Raw genomic sequence first — 13,461 nt, 5'->3', positions numbered from 1 at the left:
CCTCATTCTGGTCCAATAACCACTTAGAGACTGATGACATAGTGCTCAGATCCAGAGTCATTTAAAAAGTTAAATTAGTTGAGCTAATCCCATTTGTCTCTGAACGGAGGGGGTTGTAGTAAAAAGACAGATCTATAAAGATTCCTCTGAATTCAGCCTTTCCTCTTTTCCATCAAATGGAGCAGTCTGGAGTTGAAGCAGCGAATCCCTCAGCATACATCTTAGTGTAAATGATTGACAAGTCGTGACTAATTTGCCTTGCACTTTTAAGCCCTCCTTTTAGTTTGGGTGGGAGCGTTTGTAAGTACGCACAATCAATAGCCTCTCTAAAGCCTTGCCATCGTCTGCCGCCTTCCATCTAAATTCTGAGCCCAGTCAATCTATCACACGCCAATTAAGACTTTTAACCAAATTACCAGGACCCTTTTGCAAATTCTATAACAAACACCATCATGGTCTAATCACTAGAAGTTATGCAATATGAAGATGAGGATCATTTATATGAATATTTCTCTGCCTTGTCTATTAGAATAAAACAGGCTCACGTATCATCTAACTGAAGTCTATTCGATATGTTGTACAATGGAAATAATGCAAGGTTGGCTTGTAACCTTCTCAGAACATTTTATTGACATTATGTTCAGAGAATGTACTCAACATAATACAGTGCCTTCAGAAAGTATTCATACCCCTTGACTTATTCCACATTTTGTTGTGTTACAGCCTGAATTTAGATTCTTATTTTTTCACCCATCTACAGACAATACCTCATAATGACAAAGTGAAAACATGTTTTTAGAAATGTTTCCAAATGTATTGAAAATGAAATACAGAAATATCTCATTTACATAAGAATTCACACCTCTGAGTTAATACTTTGTAGAAGCACCTTTGGCAGCGATTACAGCTTTGTGAGCCTTTCTGGGTAAGTCTCTAAGAGCTTTCCACATCTGGATTGTGCAACATTTGCCTATTATTCTTTTCAAAATGGTTATTGACCATTGGTAGACAACCATTTTCAGGTCTTGCTGTAGATTTTCAAGTAGATTTAAGATTTAAGTCAAATCTGTAACTCGGCCACTCAGGAACATTAACGGTCTTCTTGGTAAGCCACTACATTGTAGATTTGACAATTTTAGGTTATTGTCGTGCTGGAAGGTGAATTAATCTCCCAGCGTCTGGTGGAAAACAGACTGAACCAGGTATTCCTCTAGGATTTTGCTGTGCTTAGCTCCATTCCATTTATTTTTTATCCTGAAAAACTCCCCAGTCCTTAATTAATGATTACAAGCATACCCATAACATGATACAGCCACCATTATGCTTGAAAATATGTAGAGTGGTACTGTGTTGTATTGGTAATGTGTTGTATTGGATTTGCCCCCAAACATAACACTTTCTATATGTGGGGTACAAAGGGTACAACTTATTGACTCAAGACATTTCAGATTTTCACTTTTTATAAATGTTCTTAAATTTTGAAAAACATAATTCCCCCCCCCAAAAATCTAAATTTAATCAATTTTAAATACAGGTGGTGACCTAGTTATTGCATAGTTCCTCTCATGACATGGCCATGGGGTGGGAGTTAGGACAGAGGTGGGGGAGGGGTAAGTTACTAGACCAGGTGAAGCAGACTAACCCTAACCACCACCCCCTCCTCCCACACCACCCTCTGTCACCCCAGCTGCCCGCCAGCTAAATGAGAGAACATGGCCATTCTGGGCACAACCGTCATGTTGCCTCATCTCTCGCCACATCATGTGCCAGCTCTGTTTACCACACAAAAACACACCAGGCCTTTAACGCCAATGAATTATGGAGGAAGTACAAGACACTCTTAATTACTCAGTGTGAATAATTCAACTTTCTGCTTACACTACTTTAGTGGGGATTGCATGCAATAGTTAACATAACAGAGTGCCGGGCTCCCCCAGGGGTGGTGTGTGTTTCAGGCCCACACTCATTAGAGATGTGTGAATGTGTGTTTGTGTGTGTGTGTGGGGGTATCCAACCACTCTACTCTGGTAGGTGGTGCATGCAAAATGCAGCCAGTGGACGTGTTCACCCCCTGGCACTTTTTGTCTCTGGTTCGTCAAGCGTGAGAGGTCTGGGATACGTACTGTGCTCCGAGAGGGGTACAGTGCAGTCAAGTAGAAGACACACACACACACACAGAATGAGAAATGGGGTACATCTATGTAAAAATTTGGTGGAAAATATAATTGGCCTTTCTTCGATCAATCTGACAGCATGAATAGTGGGCATTAACTTGGTCTCCATAATACACAACTAGTAGGAGTCAGTAGTCTACCACTCCTTGCAGTAATGACCAGTTCCTCTGATGTTGTTTCAAACAGTGAATGTAGCTGAGTGGAGGTGCAGGATACTTACTTTAACCTGGGCTTCCTGCTGAGATAGACAGGCCTCTTTGAGCTGCTGAAGTATAGCATCCTGGGTAGACAGGTGTGTCTGCGCATCCCTGTAATGGTCTGCCATTTCTCCACTGTGAATACAAATACAAGTAAAAAATGAGTTGAAAACAAAGTAAATCTGTAAAAAGTTGTTTATGCAATCAGAATCAGGAGTGTAGCTACAATCAATTTCACCATCAATTAGCATATAATATGCTAACAATAAACCTACATAGCGCAGAGAAAATCTGATTATCAACAGGCATTTATTGTCATAATCTTTTGGGACCTTAAAGTCCCTCACAGAGTGACATTCACTGGGCCACGTGGTTCGTACTGGGGTACGAATGTAAAAATCCCACAAAATCTGCTGAAAGGGAAGAAAAAAAATCCCACAAAACAATAAAGGGAAAACTTAAACAACACAATGTAACTCCAAGTCAATCACACTTCTGTGAAATCAAACTGTCTGTAACTGACAGTTAGACTTACAGGTTATGTCGTTGTTTTGTGTTTGAATTGTTTACGTGTCCACTGTGCAGGGGAAATGATAAGACAAGCGGAACTACGTAGCTAATAACTGTTGTAACGGGGATCCTTATTGTAGCAACACACTTTTGGAGGGAAGGCAATCCTGCGCTGTGTTAGCTAAGTTTCATGGCATCGGGTGTAGTTCATAAAGTTTGAAACGTATATGTTAGGATGGTAACGTTATAATAATTAAGGATGAAGCGTGAATTCATGCCAGGAATAATAAGTGTGAAGTTTGATTTCCTCCCTTCTGTAATAAGCAGTCAATGAGGTATTCTTCCTTTATTCATGTGTTTAATCTAATACTGTTACAGTGCCGGCTAAACTGTTTATGTATGTAAGCACTTCAGAGTTATACCAAGCTAATAAGTCACTCGTAAGATAAGGTTGTAAGAGTATGCTTAACTGTATTTTTCATTTACTTTATAGTTCTCACGGAAGGTGATAATTCTGACTAAATCTACAGAATAAAGCCGCCAGTTAAAATCAAGGAACGGTTGTGCTCGTGGTTACTGGTGGGAGCTACAGTGAGAACTCAGTGCTCTTCACAAGCAAGAGAGAAAGAAGAATCTTACCCAGCTGTAAAATGTCTACAAGATTCCCAAATCCTGGTAGACCCTGTCATCTGCCAGATAAGTGTTTTGCACCTACCTGCAACCTAAGAAGAAAATCTCCACATAAGGAAGCATCGTGAGGCAACATAAGGTCAAGACTAACAGGAAAGTCAGACACGCAAGTACAAGTCAAGGTGTTAGAAGGTGGTCATAGCCTTGTGAACAGCTAATAAGAGACTTTAAGATTACAATTCGTAAGGACTGGAAATAGTTGTGTATTTCAAGAGGCTGGTATTATGCATTTGTTCTTTCTATCTTAATGTATCGCTGGTATGTGTATTACTGGAAAAATATTCTTTGATACTTACTAAAAAATATATATATATAAAAAAAGGGATATGTATATATAGTTACAAAACATTAAGGGTCAGCGTACACCTATTAATTCTATTTTCACCTGTAAGTTAATAGTGTAATTGTTTGGTAAGGTGTTTGTTAAAGCTTTTGTTACAAGCATTATACATGTTTATACCACGTACTAAGGTTTAAATTACAGTGAATTAGAGTATAAATTACCTACTCACTTATCCAAACCTTACCTAGAATTGATTTGATTTAGAATGTCAGAAAGAGGTAGTTTCACTAAAGGTGATAGAGATGGGGTAGGTCAAGTTGAGCAGCTGCAGCAACACCTCGCAAACTTCAAGCCTTCATCAGAACAAACAGAGCAGCAGGAAGAGGCCCAGACTGGTGTGGAGTCACTTCTGCCAGCGAATGATGATACAGAGGCTGCTAATGAGATATCACAACAAGAGCCACGAAAAGGTGAGAGGGTCCGCAGGTTAACTGAAAAGGGCAGAGAACTGCGCAACGAAAGGTGGAGACAGCTCGAACATCGTTTCAGGGTCAGCTATGAGAAGTGGAAGGCTCTGGTAAAGGAAGCAAAACAGTCACTGACAGGCTGTTGCTCTGAAGACCTACTAGAAGACCTCTTAAACAAGATTAGTCATACCTCTACAGAACTAAACCTTGTAATGTAAATTTGCGTCAAATCGACATTCCCGACAACGATATAAGACGCAGAGTTGATACTTGTGAAGCAGTTACAATGTCTATTATCAAGACTGTAAGGTGTCATTTAAAAGGCAGGGAAGAAGGTCAAAGTAACCAGATAGAACTGAACTGGAAGGACAGCATGTCCGAACAGCATTCCTTGTGCGTGTCCGAACTCTCACAGAAGTCAAGTCTCAACTATCAGCCCTCAAGTGCTTCCTCCCAGTCTCAAAGCAACTCAAAGGACAACTCCAGACGCTCAAGCGTGTCATCTGTCAAGAGACAAGAGGCTGTGGCGGAAGTTGCTGCTAACCAAGCAGCTTTAGAAGTAATGGTTAAGCAAGAACGCCAACTAGAAGAGCTTCAGAGACTCGAAGATGAAGATAAGAAGAGGACAGCGGAGCAAGAAGCTGAGGCTGTGAAACGCAGCTTAGAAGAAGCTAGACTGCGAGTCAAGTTAGAGGTAGAAAATGCTGCCAGACGAAGGACGCTAGAAGACAAGCGTAGAGAGTTAGAGCGCCTAGAAGTGCTCAAGAAACTAAATGCTGCCAAGGCGCGGATGCAAGTGTATGAGCAAGATGAAAACTCAGAGGACGAGAAGAGAGAACTACTCTCTAACTGCAAATCTGTGAAAGAAGTCATGCACAGAAGTGGGTCATTTCACAGTCTCTCACCACAACATGTTGTGACAAGCACACAACAAGAAGATGGCACCAAGACCATGTTCAGGTTACTAGCGGAATCAATCAGTGAAAGCCGCCTCCCCATACCAGAACCAGTAACATTCAATGGAGAACCACTCTCGTTCACCGACTGGAAGGTCTCTTTTCAGACTCTGATAGACAGGAAGAACATACCAGCAACTGAGAAGATATATTACTTAAGAAAATATATCGGTGGGCCTGCCAAGAAAGCCATTGAAAGTTACTTTATGTTAGGGACAGAGTCAGCCTACCATGCTGCGTGGACCATTCTTGAAGAAAGGTACGGAAACAAATTCCTCATCGCCAAGTCCTTCAGAGATAAGCTCAATGCATGGCCTAAGATAGGATCCAAGGACAGTCTTGAACTTAGAGACCTTGTAGACTTTCTTCGCAGCTGTGAGGCTGCTATGTCTCAGAATAAGGGCCTGGAGGTGCTTAATGACAGTAATGAAAACCAAAAGATCCTCGCTAAACTTCCAGATTGGCTAACTTCAAGATGGAATAGAAAGGTCATAGACATCTTAGAAGAAACTGAGACCTTTCCAAGCTTCAGTCAGTTTGTGAAGTTTCTCACGAGAGAAGCAAAGATAGCTTGCAATCCTGTGACATCCCTTCATGCTTTGAAACCAAGTGAAGATGGAAAACCTAAGACGCCAAAGATTCAAAGCCCCGGAGCAAGGGTATTAGCAACTAACTCTGATGAGAAAGATACTGTTACTAGTTGTGTCTTCTGTGAGAAGTCAGGTCACAGTCTCCACAAATGCTGGAAGTTCATGGATAAGCCCACCGCAGAGCGACAGAAGTTTGTTCAAGAGAATAAATTGTGCTTTGGCTGTTTAAGCCCTGGGCCTCGCTCAAAAGATTGTGATAACAGGAACACCTGCGACACGTGTCAGAGGAGGCATCCATCCTGCCTGCACGAAGATCGTACTAAAGAAAGGTTATGGGATAGGAAAACAGAGCCCCCACAAGATAAGGGGACAAGAGCGTCAAGTGAGGCCATATCTAACAGAGTCATAAGGGACATTAACAACACTCACACCTCCACAATCATTCCAGTATGGGTGTCAACCACAAGTGAGCCAGATCGTGAAGTTCTTGTGTATGCACTTCTTGACACCCAGAGCGACACCACTTTTAACCTTGAAGAGACAACAAAGACTCTCAATACAAGGAAGGAGCCAGTCCAACTGAAACTCTCTACAATGGCTTCAAGGAATACCATTGTGCCCTGCCAGAAGCTGTCTGGTTTGCAGGTTAGAGGGTTTTACTTGGAGAAGAAAATCCCTCTGCCAACGACCTACTCGAGAGATTTTATTCCTGCAAACAGAGATCATATTCCTACTCCAGAGACTGCAAGAGCATGGTCTCATCTTGAACACATTGCAGAGGAGATTGCTCCTCAACAGAGCTGTGATGTCGGTCTCTTAATTGGCTACAACTGCTCCCAGGCTCTCCTTCCAAGAGAAATTGTGTCTGGTAAGGGAAATCATCCTTTTGCTCAGAGAACAGATCTTGGCTGGAGCATAGTCGGCTATGGAAACCCATGTATCGACTATGGCGACGCTATTGGAGTGAATCATCGGGTTATCGTTAGACAGGTGATGCCAAGCCTTCAATCTTCTTCCAACCTCACAAATCAAGTACACTATGTTTGTAGAACACGCGTAAGAGAGGTAATCACAGCACTGGACATTATCAAGACGCTCGAATCTGACTTCAACGAGAGAGCTGCAGAAGAGGACCTCCTATCTCAAGAGGATATCCGCTTCCTGACAAAAATGAAAGCGGGCATCAGACGCAAGGACAATGGACATTATGAGATGCCGCTGCCGTTTAAGGAAGCAAGACCCAACCTGCCGAACAATAAAACATGTGCAGTTCACCGTCTCAAGTGCCTGGAAAGGAGGCTAAGTAGAGACAAGCAGTACTACAAGGACTACACAGCATTCATGGAAGAGACCATAGCTTGTGGAGATGCTGAGAAGGTCTCCAAAGAGGAAATTAACAAGCATCCAGCATGGTACATCCCCGCACCATGGGGTTTATCACCCACAAAAGCCTGGGAAGATATGAGTCGTCTTTGACTGCTCAGCTAAGTTTCGAGAGACGTCCTTGAATGACCATCTCCTTACCGGTCCAGAGTTGACAAACACATTGCTGGGCGTCCTTTGTCGTTTTCGTAAGGGTCCAGTCGCAATCATGTGTGACGTAGAGCGCATGTTCCACCAGTTTCATGTGAAAGCAGAAGACCAAGATTATCTACGGTTCCTTTGGTGGGAGAACGGAGATCTAGAGTCTCAACCCTCAGTGTATCGTATGAAGGTCCACTTGTTCGGCGCAGCTTCATCTCCTGGTTGCGCCAACTATGGTCTCAAACATCTTGCTGCCGAAGGACGAGGAAGCTTCAGCGAGAAGTCTATCCAGCTCATAGAAAGGAACTTTTATGTTGATGATGGGTTGACGAGTGTATTGTCTGAAGCTGAAGCGGCCCAGCTGGTGAAAGAAGCAAGAGAGCTTTGCAGCATCGGCAAACTTCGGTTGCAGAAGTTTATCTCTAACAGCAAGGAAGTTATAGCCACAATTCCCAAGGAAGAATGTGCCGAGGGTGCCAAAGACCTGGATATGGCTCTGGGTGAACCACACATGGAGAAAGCGCTTGGTGTACTGTGGTGTGTCGCATCAGACGAGTTCCAGTTCAGAGTAGTTGTCAAGGAACGCCCACTCACAAGAAGAGGAGTGTTGTCTACAGTAGCCTCTGTATATGATCCGCTTGGGTTTGTGGCACCCTTTGTCCTGGCAGGGAAGCAGATCTTGCAGCAGATGTGTCGTGACAAGATCGACTGGGATGACCCCCTTCCAGATGACCTACGCTCCCAGTGGGAATTCTGGCTCCAGGGTCTACAAAACTTGTCTGAAGTAAGGATCCAACGAAGCTACTTGCCATCAAGTTTCAAGGAGGTACAGAGTTATGAACTCCATCACTTCTCCGACGCTAGTACCTCAGGTTATGGAGAGTGCTCATACCTCAGAACAATCAGCACAGCAGGAGAAGTTCATTGCTCCCTAGTTATGGGGAAGTCGAGAGTCGCCCCTTCCAAGGTTACGACCATACCACGACTGGAACTTTCAGCAGCGGTGGTCGCTGTTCGAACAAGTGACATGCTCAAAAGGGAGCTAGAGATACAAGGTCTACAGGAATACTTCTGGACAGACTCGAAGGTAGTTCTTGGCTACATCAACAATGAAGCCAGAAGATTCCACGTCTTTGTAGCTAACCGTATTCAACGCATTAAGCAAAGAACAGATCCCGAACAATGGAGATATGTGACCTCTGAAGAGAATCCTGCGGATCATGCTTCCAGAGGTCTCACATCAGAACAGCTCATGGCTTCCAACTGGTTCACAGGTCCAGACTTTCTTTTCAAGAAGAACTTCCCAAAGGACAAGTCAAGGGGGAAGAGTTCCCAGACAATGATCCAGAGCTGCAGAAATCCCTGGTCCATGATACCCAGGCAAAGGAAGAAAGATCATTACTAGATCACCTTCACAAGTTCTCAGACTGGGCAAGAGTGGTAATTGCCAGGCTCAAACGACGTGTCAAGGAAGCCATAGGCTTAAAATTGAGGTCCAGTGAAGCTATAAGCATAGAAGAAAGGAGAGAGGCAGAGCTCACCATTATAAAGATGGTTCAAGAAGCAGCCTTCTCCCATGAGATACACAACCTTGGGCACCAGAAAGGCATCAAGACCAAAGATAAAGCAAGCAAGTTGCATAAATTGAGTCCATTTCTGGATGAGCAAGGTATCCTCAGGGTGGGAGGTCGCTTGGCTCATGCAACTCTTCATTCCCATGTGAAGCATCCTGCAATCCTGCCAAGAGATAGCCACTTGTCAGTGCTGCTCGTCAAGCACTATCATGAAAGAGTACGACACCAAGGACGTGGAATGACGATCAATGAGCTGCGATCCAACGGTAAATGGATCCTAGGATGCAGCAATGCCGTTTCCTCTCACATCTACAAATGTGTGAAATGCAGGAAATTCAGAAGATGTACAGAAGGGCAAAGGATGGCAGATCTTCCGAAGGAACGCATGGAGACCACGCCTCCCTTCACATACTGCGGGATGGACTGCTTTGGACCTTTCTATGCCAAGGACGGAAGAAGAGAGTTAAAGCATTATGGGCTCCTACTCACTTGCATGGGTTCTCGAGCAGTTCACATTGAAATGCTTCATGACTTAACCACCGACGCCTTTATCAATTCCCTGTGTTCATTCATTGCCATACGTGGTAATGTTCGTCAAATCAGATGTGATCAAGGCAGCAACTTCATTGGCGCAAGAGGCGAGTTTGTGGACGCCCTGAAAGAAATGGATCAAACACGACTGAAGGAAATTGGATGCGAGTTTATCATGAACACCCCATCTTCAAGTCACATGGGTGGTGTTTGGGAAAGGCAAATCCGCACGATACGAAGTGTCTTAACATCCATTCTTGATCAGTCAGACGGAAGACTCGACAGCGCTTCTCTGCGTACCTTTCTCTATGAAGTCATGGCGATTTTAAATAGTAGGCCCCTAACTACGGAATATCTGAATGATCCATTAGGTCCAGAACCTCTCACGCCAAATCACATCTTGACAATGAAGTCCACAGTTATCTTACCGCCACCTGGACAGTTCATCAAGGAAGATCTTTATCTCCGCAAGAGATGGCGCAGAGTACAATTCTTAGCCAATGAATTCTGGACAAGGTGGAAGAAAGAGTACCTCCTAAACCTCCAACACAGACAGAAATGGAATAAAGACAGAAGAAACGCAAGGATTAATGACATTGTCATCTTGCAAGATGATACTGCACCACGCAACCAGTGGAAATTGGCAAAGGTTACAGAAGTGTACCCGGGACAGGATGGCCGGGTGAGAAGATTCAAGTTACTGATCAGCGACTCAACCCTGGATGAGAGAGGTAAACGCATCACCAAACCCACCTATCTGGAGAGGCCCATCCATAAGACAGTCACCCTCCTGGAAGCCGATCAAGAAACCTGCAGACCCCTTTCACAGAAATCAACGGTGATTGGTGGGAGTGTAACTGACAGTTAGACTTACAGGTTATGTCGTTGTTTTGTGTTTGAATTGTTTACGTGTCCGCTGTGCAAGGGAAATGAAAAGACAAGCGGAACTACGTAGCTCATAACTGTTGTAACGGGGATCCTTATTGTAGTAACACACTTTTGGAGGGAAGGCAATCCCGTGCTGTGTTAGCTAAGTTTCATGGCATCGGGTGTAGTTCATAAAGTTTGAAGCGTATATGTTAGGATGGTAACGGTATAATAATTAAGGATGAAGCGTGAATTCATGCCAGGAATAATAAGTGTGAAGTTTGATTTCCTACCTTCTGTAATAAGCAGCCAAAGAGGTATTTTTCCTTTATTCATGTGTTTAATCTAATACTGTTATAGCGCCGGCTAAACTGTTTATGTATGTAAGCACTTCAGAGTTATACCAAGCTAATAAGTCACTCGTAAGATAAGGTTGTAAGAGTATGCTTAACTGTATTTTTCATTTACTTTATAGTTCTCACAGAAGGTGATAATTCTGACTAAATCTACAGAATAAAGCCGCCAGTTAAAATCAAGGAACGGTTGTGCTCGTGGTTACTGGAGGGAGCTACACTGTCCACTTAGGAAGCAACACTGATTGACAATAAATTTCACATGCTGTTGTGCAAATGGAATAGACAAAAGGTGGAAATTATAGGCAATTAGCAAAACACCCCCAATAAAGGAGTGGTTCTGCTGGAGGTCATTTTGCAGGGCTCTGGCAGTGCTCCTCCTTGCACAAAGGCGGAGGTAGCGGTCCTGCTGCTGGGTTGTTGCCCTCCTACGGCCTCCTCCATGTCTCCTGATGTACTGGCCTGTCTCCTGGTAGCGCCTCCATGCTCTGGACACTACGCTGACAGACACAGCAAACCTTCTTGCCACAGCTCGCATTGATGTGCCATCCTGGATGAGCTGCACTACCTGAGCCACTTGTGTGGGTTGTAGACTCCGTCTCATGCTACCACTAGAGTGAAAGCACCGCCAGCATTCAAAAGTCACCAAAACATTAGCCAGGAAGCATAGGAACTGAGAAGTGGTCTGTGGTCACCACCTGCAGAACCACTCCTTTATTGGGGGTGTCTTGCTAATTGCCTATAATTTTCACCTTTTGTCTATTCCATTTGCACAACAACATGTGAAATTTATTGTCAATCAGTGTTGCTTCCTAAGTGGACAGTTTGATTTCACAGAAGTGTGATTGACTTGGAGTTACATTGTGTTGTTTAAGTGTTCCCTTTATTTTTTTGAGCAGTGTATTTACCATATCATATGGAGACAGAAACATAAACATTTTACCTTAACATAAGTAGACATAATTGCAAATCCTTAAATCCTTCCAATCGAAATAAAACAAAACTATTTAGTTACGAATTTAACTTTAATTAAATGAGTTGACTCTTCACATGGGATGATTTCACTGAACAACAAAATATATAGAATATTGAATGAACCCCAACTATCCATCACATCTCCCAAAAACGTTTTCAACATACATCTGTAAAATTAGAGTCTAGAAACTAAAGATTTGTTTGTCTTCCTATCAGGCTTCTATGTCTTCTCCCTGGACCTCCTCAATGTCCACCTCTTGAACATCAGACTCTGAGGCATCATCTTCACTGTCACTTTCCAACCTTGTTGAGGATGGCTCGTTGTCAAAAATCCTCAAAGTTCCCCAGAGGCCACCAATTGTTAAACCCTTGTATTGGTCAGCCAGTTGCGTGCTTTGAGGCTTTTTGAGCCTGACAACGAGCCATCCTCAACAGGGTTGGAAAGTGACAGTGAAGATGATGCCTCAGAGTCTGAGGCATCAAAGCCGGTGACGTTTTCCTGTTGAATCTGCAGACGTGTTGCTGTGCGTTTTGTTGCTGTGCGTTTTGCTGCCAACTTTACTTTACTTTGCTAGCTGACAACTTTACGTTTTTTGTTTTGTTTCTGTTTTTAATTACCGTTTATATTTTTAGTTTTTCCATCGCAACTTTTTTCCCTCATTCAACTTTTTCACTCCGGACGCTTTATCTGGACATGGTACGTCAACACCTTCAACAGCCGAAGCTAAGTAGTAACATTAACATGATGTCTTCTAATTGCAGTCGCTGTACTCATAATATACAGGAGAACGATCGCCTTACGGCGAAAATAGCTGTGCTGCAAGCCCAGCTTCAGACGCAATCATTAGGCAAGGTTATTTTCAGTGTAGGAAAGGAAGAAACAGCGTCTGTGCCACCAGTAAGTACAGATAGTAACGTTAGTATAAATCCCCCCGCACAGTCCCCGCAGCCGGACAACTTTCTCATGGCTTCTGGAGGGAAATGCTGTTGGAATGCTCAACCGGTGTCGCTCATTCAGCCGAGAGAAACTTTCAACCGGTTTTCCCCATTATGTAGCGAGTCGGAGTCTGAGTCTGAGTCTTCTCTTGTCTCTACTCCTCCCGTTACGGGGTCTGAGACGCCGAAGGCTCCCACCGTTAGCTCTGACAAATTGAAAACCCTAGTCATTGGCGACTCCATTACCCGCAGTATTAGACTTAAAACGAATCACCCAGCGATCATACACTGTTTACCAGGGGGCAGGGCTACCGACGTTAAGGCTAATCTTAAGATGGTGCTGGCTAAAGCTAAATCTGGCGAGTGTAGAGAGTATAGAGATATTGTTATCCACGTCGGCACCAACGATGTTAGGATGAAACAGTCAGAGGTCACCAAGTGCAACATAGCTTCAGCGTGTAAATCAGCTAGAAAGATGTGTCGGCATCGAGTAATTGTCTCTGGCCCCCTCCCAGTTAGGGGGAGTGACGAGCTCTACAGCAGAGTCTCAGCACTCAATCGCTGGTTGAAAACTGTTTTCTGCCCCTCCCAAAAGATAGAATTTGTAGATAATTGGCCCTCTTTCTGGGACTCACCCACAAACAGGACCAAACCTGACCTGCTAAGGAGTGACGGACTCCATCCTACCTGGAGGGGTGCTCTCATCTTATCTACCAACATAGATAGGGCTCTAACTCCTTTAGCCCCACAATGAAATAGGGTGCAGGCCAGGCAGCAGGCTGTTAGCCAACCTGCCAGCTTAGTGGAGTCTGCCAATAGCACAGTCAGTGTAGT

At 43.7% G+C, this 13,461-nt stretch overlaps 1 protein-coding gene across 3 annotated transcripts in view; it reads right to left on the bottom strand.

Moving 5' to 3' along the window:
• LOC129834438 (centrosome-associated protein CEP250-like) overlaps window positions 1-13,461 on the bottom strand; it is a 193,231-nt gene that overhangs the window by 119,799 nt on the left and 59,971 nt on the right. For all 3 annotated transcript variants that reach the window (XM_055899417.1, XM_055899418.1, XM_055899419.1), the window contains exon 5: window positions 2,395-2,506. In XM_055899417.1, coding sequence (XP_055755392.1) covers window positions 2,395-2,506 — 112 coding nt within the window. The remainder of the gene's footprint in view (window positions 1-2,394; window positions 2,507-13,461) is intronic.

Source organism: Salvelinus fontinalis, chromosome 35 (assembly GCF_029448725.1).
Source record: "Salvelinus fontinalis isolate EN_2023a chromosome 35, ASM2944872v1, whole genome shotgun sequence".
NCBI classification, from domain to species: domain Eukaryota; kingdom Metazoa; phylum Chordata; class Actinopteri; order Salmoniformes; family Salmonidae; genus Salvelinus; species Salvelinus fontinalis.
The sequence above is the reverse complement of the archived record's forward strand: the minus strand, read 5'-3'. Positions and strand labels throughout refer to the sequence as shown.